This window comes from Lagenorhynchus albirostris, chromosome 20, assembly GCF_949774975.1.
Source record: "Lagenorhynchus albirostris chromosome 20, mLagAlb1.1, whole genome shotgun sequence".
In the NCBI taxonomy this organism is placed as follows: Eukaryota; Metazoa; Chordata; class Mammalia; order Artiodactyla; family Delphinidae; genus Lagenorhynchus; species Lagenorhynchus albirostris.
This window is the reverse complement of record NC_083114.1, coordinates 47,944,046-47,964,251: the sequence shown is the minus strand read 5'-3', so window position 1 is coordinate 47,964,251 and position 20,206 is coordinate 47,944,046. Positions and strand designations below refer to the sequence as shown.

The window sequence follows — 20,206 nt, the reverse complement described above, 5'->3', positions numbered from 1 at the left end:
GGAGATGTAGAACTTTAACATTTTGATGAAGTCCAATCTAGCAAATTTTTTTCATTTATGGTTGGAACTTTTTTTTAATCCTAAGAAATTTTTGCCTATCCCAAAGTCACAAAGATTTTCTCCTATGCTTTCTTCTAGAAGTTTTATAGTTTTAACTTTAAATTTAGGCTTATGATAGATTTTGATTTAATTTTTGTATTTGGTAAAAGAGTTGAGATTTGTTTTTTCCCCACATGGATATCTAGTTGTTCCAGCATGATTAATTGCATAAACAATCTATTCCTCTTAAGTTACATTAATTGAAAAATCAATCACCGTGTGTGTGTGTGTGTGTGTGTGTGTGTGTGTGTGTGTGTGTGTGTCTATTTTTTGTCCTTATGCCAACAACATACTGTCATGTTTACTAGAGCTTTACAGTAAGTCTTACAATCAGGTAGTTTAAGTGACTTCAACTGTTCTTTTTCAGGATTGCTTTGGATGTTCTGTATCTTTTGCATTTCCATGTAAATTTTAAATTTCAATTTTAAAAGCCTGCTGGGATTTTAATTCAGATTGTGTTAAATCTATAGATAAATTTTGCAAGGAATGACATCTTAACATTGAGTCTTCTGATCCATGAATATGCTATATCTCCATTATTTGGGTCTTAATTTTCTCTGCAATGATTTTTTTTTCAGTGTACAGGTATTTGGTTTAGTATGTCCCTAAGTATTTCATGGTTTTGGATGCTACTGTTAATGGTATTTTTATTGCAATTTCCAGTTTTTCATTGCTAGATATATAATGGATTTGGTATATTGATCTCATATCCTGGGCCTTTGCTAAAGTCACTCTTTAGGTCTAGTAGGTTTTTTTTTTGGTAGGTTATTTACAATTGTTATGTACTAGATAATGCAGTGTGTGGATGAAACAGTTTTACTTCTTCTTTTGCATTCTGTATGTCCAGCCTCCCTGCTTTTTTACATGACTAGGACTACCAGCACAGTGTGGAATGCAAGTGTGAAAGTGGGATCAGCCTTTCACCACCAAGTGAAATACTAGCTGCAGGTTTTTCATAGATTCCCTTTATCAGGGTGAACAAGTTCCCTTCTATTCCTAATTTGCTGAGGGTTTAAAAAATCATGAGTGGATTCAATTTTGTTAAATACTTTTTCTGTATTTATTGAGACATATCATATGGCTTTCCTTTTTTAATCTGTTAATATAGCATATTGATGTTTTAATGTTATACCGACCTGTCATTGCTGAGATAACACCCACTGGGTCAGGATGTGCTATGCTTTTCACGTATCATTGGATTTGATACTCTAGTAAGGATTTTTTGGTCTATATTCATTAAGGATATTGGCCCAGAGTTTTCTCTTCCTGTAATGTCTTTGTCTGGTCTTGGTGTCAGGGTAGTGCTGGTGTCATAAAATGAATTGAATATCTTCTTTCATCCTTTGTTTTTTGAAAATGAGTTTGGGTGGAATTAATATTATTTCTTTCTTAAATGTTTTATAGACTTCACCAGTGAAGCCACCTGGCCTGGAGTTTTCTTTGTGGGAAGGTTTTAAGTTAAACATTCAAGTGCTTAAATAAATACGCGCATATTCACGTTTCTATTTCTTCTTGAATCAGTTTTTGGTAACTTGGGTCTTTCAGAGAACTTGCCAATTTTATCTAACTTAATTTGTGAAACTATTGGCATGTAGTTATTCTTATTATTCCATTATTATCTTCTTTTTTTCTTTTGGCCATGCCACATGGCGTGTGGGATCTTAGTTCCCCAACCAGGGATTGAACCCATGCCCCCCTGCAGTGGAAGTGCGGAGTCCTAACCACTTGACCACCAGGGAAGTCCCTTATTTTTCTAGCTTCTTAAGGTGAAGGTGTAGAGATCACTGATTTCAGACCAATGTGCTTCTCTAATGTAAGAATTTAAAGGTATAAATTTCTAAGCACTCCTTTGTGATTTCTTTGTTGATCAATGGATTATTTAGAAGTGTTCTATGTTCAAAATTTTTGGATCTTTTTCTAGATATCTTTCTGTTATTGATTTCCAGTGGAATTCCTCTGTGGTCAGGAAACATATTCTGTATGATTCTAATCCTCTTAAATTTACTGAGACCGGTTTTTATGGCCCAATATATGGTCTAGTTTGTCGACTGTTCCATGTGTACCTGAAAAGATTGTATATTCTGCTGTTATTGTCCGGAGAGGTCTAAACATGTCAGTTAGGTCATGGTGGTTAATAGTGAGGTACAAGTCTTTTCTATACCCAATGATTTTCTGTCTACTTGCCCTATCAATTACTGATAGAGAAGCACTGAACTCTCCACTTGTAATTATGGATGTGTCTATATCTCTTTTCATTCCTGTGAGTTTTCACTTCATGTGTTTTAAAGCTGTCTTATGAGGGGCATACACACTTAGGATTGTTATATCTTCCTGATTAATTGACTTCTTTTTTTTTAATGTTTAATGTTATGTATCAACTTAGCTGGGCCACAGTGTCCAGATCTGTGGTCAAACGTTAATCTGGATGTTTCTGTGAAGATTTTTTTTTTAAATTTTATTTATTTATTTTTGGCCGTGTTGGGTCTTCGTTGCTGCACGTGGGCTTTCTCTAGTTGCGGTGAGTGGGGGCTACTCTTTGTTGCGGTGTGCAGGCTTCTCATTGCAGTGGCTTCTCTCATTGTGGAGCACGGGCTCTAGGCGCGCAGGCTTCAGTAGTTGCGGCATGTGGGCTCAGTAGTTGTGGCTCACAGGCTCTAGAGCACAGGCTCAGTAGTTGTAGCACACGAGCTTAGTTGCTCCGCGGCATGTGGGATCTTCCCGGACCAGGGATCGAACCTGTGTCCCCTGCATTGGCAGGCGGATTCTCAACCACTGTGCCACTGGGGAAGCCCCAAGATTTTTTTTTTAATTTATTTATTTTGGTTGCTCTGGGTCTTAGTTGCAGCAGGCGGGCTCCTTAGCCGTGACTCATGGGCTCCTTAGTTGCAGCTTGTGGGCTCCTTAGTTGCAGCTCGTGGGCTCCTTACTTGTGGCATGCGAACTCCTGGTTGCGGTATGCATGTGGGATCTAGTTCCCTGACTGGGGATAGAACCTGCGTCCCCTGCATTGGAAGGCAGATTCTTAACCACTGCACCACCAGGGAAGTCCCTTCCTGCCTACTTTTGAATTTATGTTTTTTATCCCATTTTATCAATATCTCCACTACTGCTCTATTAGCTATACTTCTTTGTGGGTTTCGTTTGTTTGTTTTTGAATGGTTGCACTATGGTTTATGCATTTTTAACTTATTACATTCTACGCTGAAGTAATATTATACAACTTCACGTATGAGAGCCCTACAGGAGTGTACTTCCTTTTCCCTTTCCCACCATTTATGCCATTTTGTCATACATTTTACTTGTACATGTATCACAAACCCCATCGTACACTGCTATCATGTGTGCTTTAAACAGCCAGTGATCTTTCAAAGAAAAACACAAGGCTATCTCTGTCGTTTACCCACAAACCCACCCTGCTGTCTCTATATTTCTGATGACCCCAGTTTTTATCTGCTGTCATTTCCTTTGCCTGAAGAACATCCTTTACTAGTTCTTGTAGCATAGGTCGGTTGGTGATTAATTCTATCTGATTTGTTTGTCTGTGAACGTTTTTATTTTGCCTGCATTTTTGAAGGATACTTCTGCTAGGTATAGAATTCTATTTCGGCAGCTCCTTTTTCTTTTGGCTTAGAGACAATGATCCCTTGTCTTCTGGCACGTACAGTTTCTGAAGAGAAGCCTGTCATAATTTTTATCTTCATTCATCTCCATATAATGTGTCTTTTATTTTTCTTTGACTGCTTTTAAGATTTTACTTTATCACTGATTTTCAGAAACTTGATTATGATATTCCCTGGGTTGCATTTGTGCCCATGTGTCTATCCTGATGCTTGGGGTAGACAAATTTCTCGGATCTGTGAGTTAAGAGTTTTCGTCAAATTTAGAAAAAAAAAGTCATTATTTCTTCAAACACTTTTTCTGCCCATCTTTCTCTCCTCTCTGTTAAGACTAATGGATGCTATCTTCCACCAGGTTGCTGGGGCTGTTTTCCATCCCCCATGTTTTCTTTCTGTGTGTCATTTTGGGTCGATTCTATTGCTATGTCTTCAAGTTCCCTGTTTTTTCTTCTGCCATCTCTGTTCTACTGTTAATCCCATCCAATGTATTTTCTTCATCAAATATTGTATTTTTCATCTCGAAGTTTTGTTTGGTTCTTTTTTATATTTTCAGTTCTTCTCATTATGTACGTATTTTCCTTTAAATACCTGAAAATAGTCATAACAGTCCTTTTAACGTCTTTGCTTGTTTCCTCATTTCTGTCATCTCTGGACCTCTTTCTATTGAATGGTTTTCCTCTTGGCTTTGGATCACATTTTCCTGTTTCTTCAAAAATCTTATAATTTTTAACTGGCTGTTGGACATTTTAAGTATTGTGCTGAAATTTCGACTTTTTTTTTTAGAGTGTTGGGCTTTGTTTTGTAGGCAGTTAGGTTCCTCATTTGGTCATTTCAAAGATTGTTTTTAAGCTTTTCTAAAGTAAGTCTAGATGGGCCTGCACTTCAGAGACAGTGAGCTCTACGACCAAGGTGTAACTTCTCTGGGTATCCACTGAATGAAGGCTGGAGCTTGAATATCTACCCACCCCATGAGAGCTCTGGAAATGGTTGTGCTTATAAGCTGTCTTTCCTTTGCCTGGGTTTGTGCAGTCTTATTCTGTACATCTATGGGCTAGTACACAGTAAGGACTCAAGACAATCCCTATTCAGACTTCTGGAGGTCTCTTCTGCATATCCCTCCCCCTGCTTCTCTGGACTCTTCCCTGCAATTTCCAGCCCCTCTGCCTCCCCAAACTGCAGTTCCTGTTTCCTCCACCCAGGAAGGCACTGAACCCTGCCTGGTGTTCCCCTCCCTGTGCCTGCAGCAGAAATCCAGGGGGACCAGGAAGGTGCCTCATTTGTTTCCCTTCTTTCAAGAAGCACACTCCTGTGCTATTTATTTTCCAGTGTCTGAAGACAGCTGTTTCATATATTTTGTTTATGGAGGGATGTTAATGTCTAGTCCTTAGCCTGGCCAGAAGCAGGAGGGACTGCTGGTCATGCTGTGGCCCTAGAATAAACATCACTAAAGTATAAGCTGATTTGGCTCTATCTTAAAGTATTTACTGTGTTTTAAAAGTTATTTCAACACAAGTGTTTTCCTAAGTGGCAGGAAAAGTTGTTTCATCATAACAACTTCAAGAAAATAGCTAACAAAGATCTATTTGACTATCTGTTTCTCAAAAAGTTTAGAGGATACTCTGTACTTCCCAAAATGTCTCAGGTTATAATAATCAGTAAAGGCAGGAAGCTGGAGTTGCTCACCTAATTCAAGATACTGCACTGCTCCCTCCTTTGACCAGAACACTGGTTCTTAGATTTCTTCAGCTGCAGTTACAGAGGATGCTGACAGGGGGTGCACGCTGGTGAACCTGGCTCTCATTCAGTCCCATCTTCAGAGTAGTAATGGGCAGAGCCAAAAGGACAAACGTGATGCTGGCAAAACAGGGCAGGACCCCTTCGTCCCCCCGGATCCTGGAACAGTTCTGGTCACGTTGCTCAGTGAGCCTCTGGCTGTGCTCCCTTGGGCAGTTCCCATTACCATCCACCCCAAGAGGCCGCTGCGACAGTGGCTGCTGAGAGTGTGGGCTGAGCCTTTCTGATGGCTCGTGTTCCACCCTCACACGTGTCTGGTGTGGAGGACAGCCCCTCCCCAGGCTCATGCTGGCCTCCCTCCCCATGGGTCAGGCTCGCCAGTCTCCGAGCTGGGTCTGCCATCTCACTGCGACGCACCAGGAGCCTGGTGCCCACCTTCTAGGACAGAGTCTCAGACCCAAGGAGAATTCTTTGGTTTGCACACAGGTCTGAGGACCACAGATGGGGAGAAGAGAATGTAATATTCCAGGTGTGTTTACCCTGGAATCACAGACTGTTCTCTGAGGTGAGATTTCACCTTTTCTTATCACAGGTCCAACCACAGGCGGCTGCTCCTTCCATCTTTCACTCAATGCAGCGCCGGGGCATCTGAATCTGCTCTCCTGTGCTTAGCCCCTAGGTTTACTGAGAAACACAAAGCATGTGTGGGGAGGCCAGATGGCGATACTCCTGGTCTTGAGGGCGTGCAGACTAGGTGGCTCTAAGGTCCTGCGTTGAGAGTACGTATCTACGTCCTCAGAGCACAGCTGGGCCGGCAGAGCCGTGGCTGAATCACGATCTGCCTTCAGAGATTGGCCCCAAATGCTGTTTCTGAGTCCAAGCGTCCTTCAGGGAAGGTCCGGAACAGTCTTCACTCAAAAACACACAAGACCAGGGTGAGCTGGTGTCCTGGGGGCCCACTTAGCCCTATTCATAGGCTGGTGACACCCTGCAGAATGGCCCACTAACCATGAAGACGAGACTGGGGGACTTGGCACGTTTGCTCTGCAGTCAATCATGTGTGACTCTCAGAATAGGAGAATCTCAGTTTACCTGGCAGTCATTTTATTCCCGGTCTGAGAAGGTGCTTTGCTGGAGCAAGTCCCCTGGAGCTGGAGGCCACACAGACCATGTACCACTAGGCATGGCTGGATCTGGCTCCCAGGGGTCTGTAGCTCACAGACGGAGCTGCAATTTGGCCCTCCTTTGATTTTTAAATTAGTTGCCAATATTCAAAAACTGACACATTCTATATAAAAAACAAGATTTCTATCATCTTAAAAAACTGCTGGAGCCACACTGCCACACTGCCATGGAGGGGCAGCCACGGAGTGGAGTCACCAACTGCCCCCGCCGGACAGGCCAGATGGCCGGGCCACCAACCCCCTCCAGCGAGCACCGCCCTGCAGCCCGCACGGCTCTGCCGCCGTCACTCAGCCACCTGCTGCCTGGTGCCCGGGGCTCTGGTGTCTCGGACCCTTCTCAGCCAGGTCCTGGTCCACGAACTGGGGGCTATGTGACCTTGGGCAAGTAGCCTAGCATCTCTGGGCCTGGGTCTCTTCATCTGAATGTCAAGCCCTGGCCTCCAGGAGCTGCTGGGAGAGGAATCCATTGTGGCGGGCAGAGTGCGATCCGGGCTAATGGCGATACCGGGCACTATGTGAGCAAGCACTGGGCTGAGAACAGGCGGTGGTTGTTTGTTGGCTTCCTGGATCCTCAGAACAGCCTGGCAACTATGACTTAGGTGTCATCTCTACAGTGAGATCTGCACAGAAATGTTCTCACTATACAGGGCTTAAAAATAACTTTGGATTAGCAACCAGTTAACAGGCTCATGCATGCTCCATCTTAAAATCTTATGCAACCCTCGTTAAAGGAAAAAATTTTAATTTCAGGAGGAACTAATATGATTTTCAGAAGAATAAAAATTTAAAGAAAAAAACCTCAACACTAACACTGTACCCTTTAAAAACTTTATCCCCTTTCACTCCCTCATCCTCAGTGGGTGGGGAGCACCCAGGGGAAGAGTCTCCACCCAGGAGAAAGCAGGGTGCACAGCCGGACTGCTCAGGACCTTCTCAGACCCCACAGCAGAAACCTAGGGACCTCGCTCCATGCCAGCCCCAGCACCAGCCAGGCCACAGGGGTGCTGGGCCGTGCTCAGAACACTGAAATGTGGGGAGGTGTGTCCGGCCCCCAGGGCAGGGCCGGGCAGGTAGGTGCCTCTCTTTCTGAAGGAGTGCTGCATTCCTCAGGAGCTTCTGCCCATTATCTGTGTGACCCCAGGGACAACCTTGGCCCCTCCTGACCTTCTGCCCTGAGGATGAGGTCAGGCCTCTTTCCTCTGGGACTCCAGGGGGTGGAATGAGGGTTGGGACTTGGGAACTCCGGCCTTGGGCGGTGAGGCGTCCTGTTTTGAAAACGGGACCCAGTGGTTGGATGGCATTGGTTTACTGTGGGAGTGGCATTGGCACTAAGGCATTAGCACAGGTGGGCACTCAACAAATACTAGCTTCTAGCTGGACTCCTCTCTTTTAAAAAACCCATTCAGGCTGCATTTATTTGTAAAAGTCATGTCCAGCCCCTCCCCGCCTCCCACGCCCAGCCCTCTTCCCAGAGCAGGGGCCACAGCCCCTTCTAGAGCACTTTTCTACCCTCTGTGTCCTGACTTCAAGACCACAGCGAACATGCATTTTCTTCTGTTGCTACCTTTCATAGTCACCTTAAAAAGGGGTACAAACCTGAACGACATACAAACCACACATAAAATGGCCAATCTGACCCATCATTTAAAAACTGCAAATTAAAACCCATATTTTCACCTATCAGACTGGCAAAAAAAAGAAAATGCTTGAGAAAAATCCACCAGTATTGGAGTGAGGAAGGACGCTTTACACCCTGTGGCCATGAACATGAATTGCACCAACTCTTTGAGGGCGATTTGGTAACACCTCCCAGAGCTCAGACCACTCACACCTTTGACCCAGTGATTTCACTCCTAGACACTCACCTGACCACACACTCCCACAAGCAACCACCCACACCAGCAGACTCGCTGAAGTACTGCAAACTACAAGCGACCCGAGTGTCCGTGAATGTGAGGCAGGCGAAAGGAAGCACTTATGCAGAGGACCACTGAACTACTGAAAAGATCTGTGAGCTCTGTGTCAACCAAAATGGAGAAACACCGCAGACAGCACTTTACACAGCAGGAAGAGGATACGCACACACATTTAAATACATGCTTCCGTAGCCATGGAGTGCAGAGTGTGTCCGGAGAAGAGCAGGGGACAGGTGGCCAGGTGGGCAGGGAAGCGGAAACGGAGAAGACTGACTTTCACTGAAAACCCTCTGCGCTGTTTTAGTTTATTTCTTAGCCACAAGGAGGTGTCACTCATGCTGGACGATGTCTGGAGCCCCTCTGCTCCAGTGGATACGCCATGTCCTGCCAACCTGGGCCGCCTGCACGTGCAGCACGGACACTAGGGAGGCTGATGACTCCCAACCACCCCTGGGGCAGATTCACCAATAAATGCCCTCCAAGAAGGCCAAGTGGCTGGGCCGCCCCCTCTAGGCCCAGGATCAGCTCTTCAAGGGCTGCTTTGCTGACAGGTCAAACATCCATATTTTCTGGTACTGCCCTGGCTGAAGTGCTTCCGCCCCTGTACCTCTGGTCAACCTGGATGAGTTATTTATATATGACTGATCTTTGTCATGTTGCTTCAAAATATCTTTCTAGTTGGGTTATTTTTGAGGTTAAGAAAGAATACCTTAGAAATCTGTGATTTTTAAGTCACATCTAAGGTTATAACCTTCTAGTCATTTGTAAATAGTTCCAATTCTGCATATTTTTAGGTTTGATTTTAAGGCATTTAACTGCGCCTGGGCTGCGTTTTAGTGTGTAGTCTGGATGCGGGCTGTGAGGATGGAAGCATGCTGTGTCCCCACCTTGCTGTGTCTGGGCTCTGATTTGCAGGCTCTGCTGGGGAAGGGTTTCTGCTCTGTGCCTGCCACACAGCCATGAGGCTGGGTCTTGCTACTCCCCCTTCCCCATGCATTTTATTGCTCTAGAACTTGAAAATCCACTTATTTTAGCTTCAAGAGAAACTCTGTCCATATTTATTTATTTATTTATTTTTTGCGGTACGCGGGCCTCTCACTGTTGTGGCCGCTCCCATTGCAGAGCACAGGCTCCGGACGCGCAGGCTCAGCGGCCATGGCTCACGGGCCCAGCCGCTCCGCAGCATGTGGTATCTTCCCAGATCGGGGCACAAACCTGTGTCCCCTGCATCGGCAGGCGGACTCTCAACCACTGCACCACCAGGGAAGCCCTCTGTCAATATTTTGTTACACTAACTGGTTACTTCAATTTGGAGAAAACAGCTGTCTTTATAATATTTAATACTCCATCCAGGAAGAGTCTGTCTTTCAAATCTTATACTTTTTAGACAATGCTTGGTTGTTTCTCTAATCACATGCACTTCCTGAGCCTCTAGATCCTTGAGCTGCGGACCCAAGGCCTTGCTGGGCTCCCATTCTTCCCAGTTATCTTCCTGCACATCCTGATTGAGCACCTATTGTGTACCTGTCTGTGCTGGCCAGGGGTCAAGGATCAAGGAAGATGCCCCCACCCCTACATTCTTCCAGCAGACAGAACAGAATCAAGATAAATGAGAAAAATAGCACGTGGTCTGGAGGCTAGTGCTAAGGGGGAAGAAAGCCAGGTAGGGAGTGAACTTTAGCAAGGGAGGGATTCAAGGAACAGGCAGGTGCTGGGGAGAGGAAGGTAGAGGGTGCCCACACGTGCACAGGGGTCAGGGGTCCGCAGGTATGGGGTGGGGGTGTGTCCACAGTCCACAGGTGCAGGAGGGAGCTGGGCTGCATGTGTCTGGGGAGGAGGGGAGATGGGGTCGGAGTCCTTGAGCCACTGCTTCCAGGAAGTGGGGGGAGGAGGGGAAGGGAGGGGAGGGGAGGGGAGAAGAGGGACCGGGTACTGTCCAGATGCAGCAAGAGTTAGGGTGAGAGGAGGCTGGGAATGGAGAGGCCACACCCTGCGAACCACAGATCCAGGAGGATGGAGGAGGGGGCTATAGTGGCCCTGGGATCTGGGGTGCAGCGGGGCCGAGGATGTCAGGCTGCAGCCCTGCCTTGAGACCAGGTTGCAGCAGGACTCTGTAAGGCCGGCAAAGCGGCAGCTCTGTGTGCATGTGGGAGGAAGGGGGAGGACGTCAGGGAGGGGCGGGGCAAAGGTAGGAGGGACGGGGCATGAGTAGGAGGGGCAGGGACAGGCGTGGTGGGGGTGTCAGGGCAGAGGTGGGAGGGGCGGCCCTGGCCCCACCTCAAAACCATGAGGAGTGTGGCCTTTCAGCAGGAAAACCTCCCTCCATCCTGAGAAATACCACGTAGTTATTCATGTTATTAATGCAGATGCCACAAATTGTTAAACTCTCTCGTTATCACTTTTAACTCAGTTCATGACTGCTAGGTCTCACAGTTTGCTACTCAAAATGCGCCAAAAATGTAAAAAAAATGCAGAGGACAAGACATCCCACCTTCCAGAATGGAGCTTCCAGACTGCTTGACTGCGGACTGAAGCCCACGCAATCCTTTATCATAAATACTAACAGGCTTACGTCTTAACCAGAGCTGTGGTTATCATTTAAGTCACCAATAAAGTTTTAAAAAGTACACTTACACAAAGTAGAAATACCAGACAGGTAGTTCAGTTATGCGTGCTCAAATATTCAAGATACAAGGAGAGCATAAAGAAGCTTTGTGGGAACTTAAAACTAAACTGCATTAATTTCAACCTTTCTTCCCAACCAAATCTTTCACGGGGCGAACCAAAAGCCTAGGCAGCAATGTATCATTCCTACTTTTTTACTGCAAAGTGCTGCTGAGAAGTAGCAGCTTCAACCCCTCTGTATGGGTGTCTTAGCACCTTCCCCTGCACAGACTCTGCTGCAGGCCCACCCACAGCACAGCCCTTCCCCAGCTTTCTTGCCAAGGAACCCCAACACCATTTAGTTCCAGGCAGCAGGTTCACAGAGTCTAAGATAATCTCCCAGTGACTGGTCAAGGGACACCATGTGACCCCGACAGCCAGCGAGATGGAAAAGGGAATTTGGGAGCTCTGGGGAAACGTTTCCCTTTCCAATGAAAAGAAACCAAAGCAGGAGGAGAGAAGTATGCCTTCCATCTCTGGCCTTCTGACGTGATGCTTGGAGCTGCTGCAGCCATCTTGGAACCTTTAGGAGGAAAGAGTCCCAGAGGAGCTAGCCGTAAGCTCATTTACCCCGGCCTTGACATGCAAGTTCTTGGTCAGCGTGTCCTGCTGCTGTGCACGCACGCTGTGTGTCGGGAAGGCTACCATGATGCTGGCCACCTTGGCTCTCTCCTCCTCATTCAGTGACCATGTGTGATTTTCTATGGGTGCCATGATGAGATAAAGGTTGGGAAGCTCCTGTATGTTACTTTCATCAGGCTGTGCTGTGACTTGTAGCCAAAAGCATTTAAACTAATACAAACCATCCCCACCTCCACCCCAAGCCAATTCCACTGCCGGGGGCCGTGTTTGCCGCCACCAGCGGGCTGTTCTCGCCCTGATCCAGGCCCTGCTATCCATGGGGGCCTGCATGGCTGATGGCACCATCCACCACTACTTGTCCCTGCTTCCTCATATACCAGACGACCATTTCACACTTCTCTTTCTACCTCTCCCTCCACCTCCTCCTCTCAGAGTCCATGGCTTTGCCTCATACTTGAAAGGAGGAAATAAAGGGAACCGACCGGCACCTGTTTTCCCACCACCAGACCTGCTGTTGGGACAGTTCTCCTCAGGCCACTGAAGGCTTTCTGCTCCTGACTCTCCTGCCTGGGTGTTTCCATGGCCAACAGCCTCAGAAGAAGACGGCACGACTCCCTCGGGGGCAAAGGGCAGATATGCCTGCAGCCCACTATGAAAGATTTGGGTTCTGCCCGTTTGGGGTCGCTCAGCTGAGACTCTTGCCCTGGCCCGTGGGACAGGGATTGAGGAGACCCCTGGCTGCCTGCTGTGCTGCGAGCGACGAGTTCTCCGCGTCTCCTGCCGGTGCCTGTGAGGCTGTGGCAGCTTGCTTGTCAGGTGTGGCCAGTAAGCTCCCAGTTCTGGCTGCCCATCACCTCCCTGCCTCTGATCTGTGCTATCAAACCCCAGCCCCTTGAGCCCCCCAACCCCTTTCTCTCCTGGGTTTGCCCTCCTCCCCAGCCACAAGCAACACATCTCGCCCATCTTCCCAACCTGCATATAGACAGGCTGCACTTCCACAACTTCCTCCAATATCGCTTTTTTTTAAAGTATTTTAAATGTAAATTTATTTATTTATTTGTTTGTTTATTTTTGGCTGCGTTGTGTCTTCGTTGCTGCACATGGGCTTTCTCTAGTTGTGGTGAGCAGGGGCTACTCTTCGTTGCAGTGCGCGGGCTTCTCATTGCGGTGGCTTCTCTTTTTGCAGAGCATGGGCTCTAGGCGCGTGGGCTTCAGTAGTTGTGGCACACGGGCTCAGTAGTTGTGGCTCTCAGGCTCTAGAGCGCAGGCTCAGTAGCTGTGGTGCATGGGCTTAGTTGCTCCACAGCATGTGGGATCTTCCCAGACCAGGGCTCGAACCTGTGTCCCCTATGTTGGCAGGTGGATTCTTGACCACTGCATCACCAGGGAAGTCCCCAGTCCCTATTTTAACTGCTGCTTTTCAGAGCAAGACATCTTTTTTTTTTTTTTTTTTGCGGTACACAGGCCTCTCACTGTTGTGGCCTCTCCCGTTGCAGAGCACAGGCTCTGGACGCGCAGGCTCAGTGGCCATGGCTCACGGGCCCAGCCGCTCTGCGGCATGTGGGATCTTCCCAGACCGGGGCACGAACCCGTTTCCTCTGCATTGGCAGGTGGACTCTCAACCACTGCGCCACCAGGGAAGTCCCAAGAAATCTTGACTAAGCTGTCCACCCGTTCTTCTCCAGCCCCTTTAACTGGGAAGGCTGGATGACAAGTCCACCACTCCACTGAGACAGCCAGAAGGCCATAGTGACGCAGAGCACTTTTCTGCCCTGAACTTCCCTGACCTCTTTGCAGCATTCCACCCAGTTGACCACTCCCTCCCTCTAAAATCTTTTCATTATAAAAGATACCAAACTACATCAAGCACATATAACATACGTGTATCGTTTAAAGAATTGTTAAAAAATAAAACAAAGAATAAAACAGAAACCTGTATACTCAGCTTGAGAAACAGCATCACTACTGCCTGTGTTTGTCAATAAAGTTTTATTGGTGCACAGCCACACCGATCACTTACACATTGTCTGCGGCTGCTTTTGAGCTGCAGGCAGAGATGAGTAGTTGCAAGAGAGACCATAGCCGAAAATACTCACTATTCGGCCCGACACCTACTCTGGAATTTTTTTTTAGTGAGGGACGGGTGGGGCACAGTTGCTCAGTTTTTTTGCTAAAGCAAAGCAGAGCTGGAGGAAAGTGCATTTATCAGGAAATAAGATGGACGTGTGGCCTGAAGAAAGCATCACTGAGTCAGCATTTCTCCCCTACTCTTCCTGTAAATCATCCCCCAAAAGAGAAAATTTTCATGAAAACTAGAGATAAAATTCCAGATGGGAAAAATGGTGGTTCTGCCAAAGGCGGTAGAAATGAGCAGGGGTGTGTGGAAGGACAGGCACGGTGGGAGGCCTCAGGAGGAGCCAGGAGGTGGGAGCACAACCCCCTGGATGCAGCGTGCCTGGGTGGGAGGGGAGAGAAGCTGGGCTTTGTGAAAACGGGCAGAGATAAGTCAAGGCCGGACTTAGTTAAAAACCACCAACAAAATTGCTAGACTGGACAATGGCCCTGGCCTCATTTCCCTTATAAGTTTCCTACAAATACCTGGTCAAGGAAAAATCACCTCTTTTAAAGATGAGGGGGAACAAAGGAACAAAAGTGCTACGAGAAAAAAGAAGGAAGGAAACCAGCAAAACGACAATGAACATTCACCAAAAACTTCCGATAGAGCCGATGAAAAATACAGCAAAACGTTCCTGAATTTAAAATGTACTGAAGCAGTAGCTTCTCAGATTAATGAGCTCAAGCGGGAGCTGTGAGGAGAACAGACCAGTCTGCATCTGAGGAGACTACTCGAGGCATCACAGGGGCGATGCTGCAGCCAGAGGGGACAGAATGTGGACCACTGGGAGGATGTGGCTCCTTCCAGGGGCAGAACCCAGGTTTAACAAATCCTGAGAAAAGCCACAACAGAGTTTTGGGGCTGGGCCTAAAGACTGTATGGGAAAAAAATAAATAAACAAATGAGAATTACCAGGAAAACTCTGAGAAAGAAGCATAACTGGAGATCCTAAGTCAGTAGACATTACAAGGGACCAGGAAGCAGTAACAATTCAAACAGCACTGCACGTGGACAGACCAAGACCAATAAATCAAGGCAGAGGTCCCCAACTCCTGGGCCACTGACTGGTACTCACCCGTGACCTGTTGGGAACCAGGCGGCACAGCAGGAGGTGAGCGGCGGGCGAGCCAGCAAAGCTTCATCTGCTGCTCCCCCTCGCTCACATTACCGCCTGAGCCATCTGCACCCCTGTCTGTGGAAAGGCTGGGGACTGCCGAACCAAGGGACAGAACAAGAGCTCCAGACCCAGACTCAAGTACACACAGAACATCTAACATGATAGTAAAAGCGGGATTTCAAACAAGTGGGGAAATGTGAGTTATTCAATAATGGGTATGGGGAGTGGACTTCCCTGGTGGTCCAGCGGTTGAGAATACGTCACAGGATGCAGGGGTCGCTGGTTCCATCCCTGGTTGGGGAACTAAGATCCCACATGTTGCGGGGCAACTAAGCCCAGGTGCTGCAACTACTGAGCCCACGTGCTCTGGAGCCCGTGTGCCACAACTAGACAGAAGCCCACGTACCTCAACAAAGAGCCCGTGTGCTGCAACAAAAGATTCTGCATGCCACAACTAAGACCTGACGCAGCCAATAAATAAATAAATATTAAAAAAAAAACTGGTGTGGGGACATTTGGATTGCCACCTGGGGTTAAAAAAAGTTTGGTTCCTATTTCATAACCTACACAGTGATAAATTCCAAATGGATCCTGGATTTAATTATGAAAAAAGGAAACCATAACTGTATTAGAAGACATCATGGCAGAATAATCTTCAATCTTGGAGTGGAAAAAACCCAAGTATGGCACAAAACCCAGAAAGGATTAAAAACAAGAACATTAATTAAATTACATAAAAATAAAAAAATATGTGCATGACAAAAACTACCATAGGCAAAGTCAAAAAACAAATGAAAAACTGTGGGAAAATATTTGCAATTCATATCTCAGAAAAGGTCTGATTTCCATTATATATAATAAGCTCATACAAATCAATAAGAAAAAGATTATAAACCCAGTATACAAATGGGCAGAGAACTGAAGAAAAGGAAAAGGAAATGACTCAAACATGTGAAAAGATGCACAACCTCCTAACAGGAGAAACCTAACAGACTGGCAAAGATTATAGTTCGATGACACTGCTGGAGAGGGTCTGGGGAAAGATGCCCTCTCAGCCTTTGCTGAGTGGGTGTGAACTGGTACCACCTGATGGAGCCCAACTAACATCTTCTCAAACTGGACATGCACATACCTTTGGACAAAATGATACACCCTCCGGGAATTTACATTTACGCTTTTATGCATGCGCTACAGCATGTACAAGTAATTCACTGTAACGTTATTGGTGACGGCAAAAGATTGGAAATAATCTAAAATGCCCATTGGCACATTGGGCACAGCAGGAAGCATTCATGCATTGAGGCTGAGAGCCGAGAATGAGGGCGCTTGCTGTGAGCTGATCCGGAAGGGGATCCAAGTTCATTCCCCCAACCCCGGTCTTCAAACAGCCTCCTCTCTGCCCACCCTGCTTACTACATCTTGGTCTCACGCAGTTCCCCCAAAGGTGGCCCTTCAAATGAACTTTCCTGAGAACCTCACAGTGAGCGAGTTTCCCGGGGGCAGAGGACACGCACTTCGTGGGCTGCCCTGGCCTTGTGAGGCTGAGCAGAACACAGAACACCCGCCTGCCCGAGTCACAGACTGACCACAGTGCCCCCACCCTCGTGACCTGTGAGCTCTACTCTGGGTAGACATGGTGACATGGTCAGCTGGAGGCGGGGCTGGGAGACACCCTCTGTCCCTGGGGGACGGTCAGGCACCAAATCAGAGGACAGGACTGCAGAATTTACAGATTCCCTAACCACAGCAGGAAGAACGCCGTGCTCAATCTGTGTGTCAGCCTGCGAGTGGCCACCACAGCTGTCCTCATGGCCAGCACCCAGACCAATGGGGCAACGGCCTGGGGATGTACGTCTTCACCTACCTGGAGGCGAGTCGTCCTGGGAGGTGAGGCCAGAAGGGCTGGATCCCAGGTCCAGTAACTTCCATGTGTCCTGGAGGGAACTGCTGGCAAGTGATGAGGACCTTTGGGTGTGGTGGCCATTTTCCTCCTGGAATTCTTGAGCCAGGCGTGGCTTTGGGGACTGGTTTTCTTTCTGAGGAGCTGATCTGCAAGTCACTGTGGAGATTCTGTGTTGCCTCTGTGAAAGAGAGAAAAGAGAATTATCCTTGAAAGCCACCCTCTCTCCCTGCCCTCCTGGGGTGATAAGACAGTGGACGTGGCCCGAGGAGGGGCTCTGGACATTTAAACATGAAACATGGGGGATTCCCTGGCGAACCAGTGGTTAGGACTCTGTGCGTTCACTGCCGAGGGCCCGGGTTCAATCGGGTTCAATCCCTGGTCGGGGAACTAAGATTCCACAAGCTGCGCGGTGCAGCTAAAAAAAAAAACATGAAACACAATCTCGAGGGAGGCGAGGGAGGTGGGATTGGGGACCAGGGCCAATGCCCTGAGGTGAAGTCCTGTCACTCTGGGCAACGGCCACCCTCTCTGACACGAAGCACTCCAGTTCCAGGTGCTTCCTGGGTCGGGATGTGGCATGAAGACCTGGCCCTGGTGGATCCTGCGTACCAGCCCTGGCCCCGCTGTGCAGCCTGGCTCAGCATCCCTTCTGCAGACTGTCTGTGCCAAGCGGGCTTGGCTCTCTCCTGAGCGTTCAGAGAAACATTCTTTCTTGGCATTCTTAGAGTCCTGTCGTGGAAATTTAAATAAAAGAAATTCAGTGTTCGTGGGTCATTGATGGGGTACCTTACTGAGTTTTCCCTCAAGATTAGGGAGAAACGCTCTCCCCAAATTTCTGATATGAGGGACTTACTCGGCTCTGTGACAAGCCAAAGTGGGGAACCTGCTTGGGTTCACCGGCCAGGACGAATTTAACAGGCCTCATCATGGCAATCGAAGTACCTCCCCGCCCTCGAGGGCAACCAAGCACCGGAAAGTCACACAACCTTCCTGTGGTGCCCAGGGAGGGCACCCTGGGCCCTGCCAGGCACACAAGGGGCCCTGCAGCTCTTGTTTGTGACACATCTTCAGTGCACAGCTGGCCCCCTCAGCCTAAACACTCACATCTTCCCTCTGAGGGGAAGCCTGTGGAAAAGCAGTCAGGAGGGGGCACCGAGGAGAACCGAAGCCCGGGACTGTGCAGAGCCCTGCACGGAGGGCCACCTGCTGCTGCCGCTTCTCCTGCTCAAGTTTAATTAAGTTTTGGATTTTCAGCCAAGTAATGCACTCATACATTTTCGTTTTAACTTTCAGTTAAACTTTCAGATCCCACAAGCCACAAACAAACAAACAAACTTATCTAAACTGATGGAGAGTCTGTATTAGGTCAAATTATATGAAATTGCTGGTATCTGACCACTTTTGACCCATAAAATGGCAATTTTGTATGGTTCAACATAATACTAAAGCCTACAGCAAACATACTACCTGAAGATAAAAAATGGGAAAAGCATTCTCTGTAAACCAGGACAAATGTGTGGGTGTCAGCCACCCAGTTTTCCTCCACGCTGTGTGGGGTCCTGCCCAGGACAGTGGGGTGAGAAAAGATGAATGGTGTGAGGCCAGAAAAGGAAGCAGCCCGGTCCTTACCCCAGATGCTACGTCCATCAACACACAAAAGCAAAGAGAAATACTGACACATGTGTTGGCATCAATCAGTTCAGAAGAGTTAATAGCTACAAAATCATTTTACAAAAGTCAACTCTGTTCCAAATGACCAGCAACAGTAGGAAAGTGTAAGTTTAAAGGGATGTTGAAGAGAAACAGACTGGTACAGCTATTAGACAATTATTCATCAATAAAAAGATGAGCTCTCAAGCCAGGAAGAGACATGGAGGAACCTTACACGCATGTTGCTAAGGGAAGGACGCCCATCTGAGAAGGCTACTTGTTGTTTGATTCCAACTCTGTGACATCCTGGAAAAGGCAAAACCATGAACACAGGAACAAGATCAGTGGTTGCCAGGGGTTACGGGTGATGAATAGTGGAGCACAGAGGAGTTTTAGGGCCATGAAACTACTCTGTGTGATGCTATAATAATGAGCATGTGCCATTATACACTAGTCCAAACCCGTAGAAAGTGTGCCAAGAGTGACCCCTGATGTAAACTGTGGACTGTGCTGATGACGTGTCAGGGCAGGCTCATTGATTCTAACAAATTAACCGCTTTGTTGGGGGTTGCTGATGACACGGGAGGCTGTGCGCGTGTCGGGGCAGGAGGTACACGGGAACTCTCTATACTTTCTGCTCAATTTTGCTGTGAATCTGAAACTGCTCTGAAAAACGAAGCCTATTTATTAAAAAATTTTTGATAGCAACAAAAACAGATGACTATATTTTGTTGACCTCTGAAATACCTATATGTGACACACTATAAAGGATCTTCATGCATTGTCTGAAGGTATAGGCCAGTATAACAATTTGACAGTGTCGTTCAACAGTATCTAAGGAAGATAAAATGTACACAGCCTAGAACACAGCAATTCTGATCCTAGGTCCATGCCCGAGAAACTTCTGCACATGAGGACATCTGTAACAATGTTCACACCAAAGAAATGGTAACTGACCTAAATGCCCATCAATAGAAGAATGGATAAGTAAATGCTCGTGTATTCACAAAATAGAAAGAAAATACACCAACTTGTGTCTAGACCTGGGGTCGGCAAAGCACAACTTGTAGACCAAATCCTGCCCACCACATTTTTTGGTACAGCCTATGAGCTAAAAATAGTTTTTACATTTTTAAATAGTTGAAAATATCAAAAAAGAAGAAAAATATTTCATGACATGAAAATTATGAAATTAAAGTTACAAGGTCCATAAACTTTTGCTGGAGCACATCCATGCCCACCTATTTACGTATCTCCTGTGCTGGCATTCAGGACAAACGCAGAGTTGAGAAGTTTCAACAGAGACTCTGGCCCTTACAGGCCGGAATATTCACTATTTGGTCCTTTACAGAAAAGGTTTACCAATTCCTGAACTAGAGCTACATGTACCAACATATATACAGTTGACCCTTGAACAACATGTGTTTGAACTGGGCGGGTCTCCTTATATGCAGTGTTTTTTCAATAAATATGCAGTACAGGACTACATGATCCATAGCTGGCTGAATCCACGGATGCAGAACCACGGATACACAGGGACGACTATAAAGTTAAACGTGGATTTTTGACCGCTGGTGGGGGGTCCGTGCCCCTAACCCCCACGATGTTCAAGGGCCAACGGTGT

At 47.1% G+C, this 20,206-nt stretch overlaps 1 protein-coding gene across 1 annotated transcript in view; it reads right to left on the bottom strand.

Moving 5' to 3' along the window:
* Positions 1-20,206, bottom strand: part of CCDC57 (coiled-coil domain containing 57) — a 104,783-nt gene that overhangs the window by 11,428 nt on the left and 73,149 nt on the right. The window contains exons 17-18 of the mRNA XM_060134261.1: positions 17,542-17,661; positions 16,894-17,110 (exon numbers count right to left, since the gene is read on the bottom strand). Coding sequence (XP_059990244.1) covers positions 16,894-17,110; positions 17,542-17,661 — 337 coding nt within the window. The remainder of the gene's footprint in view (positions 1-16,893; positions 17,111-17,541; positions 17,662-20,206) is intronic.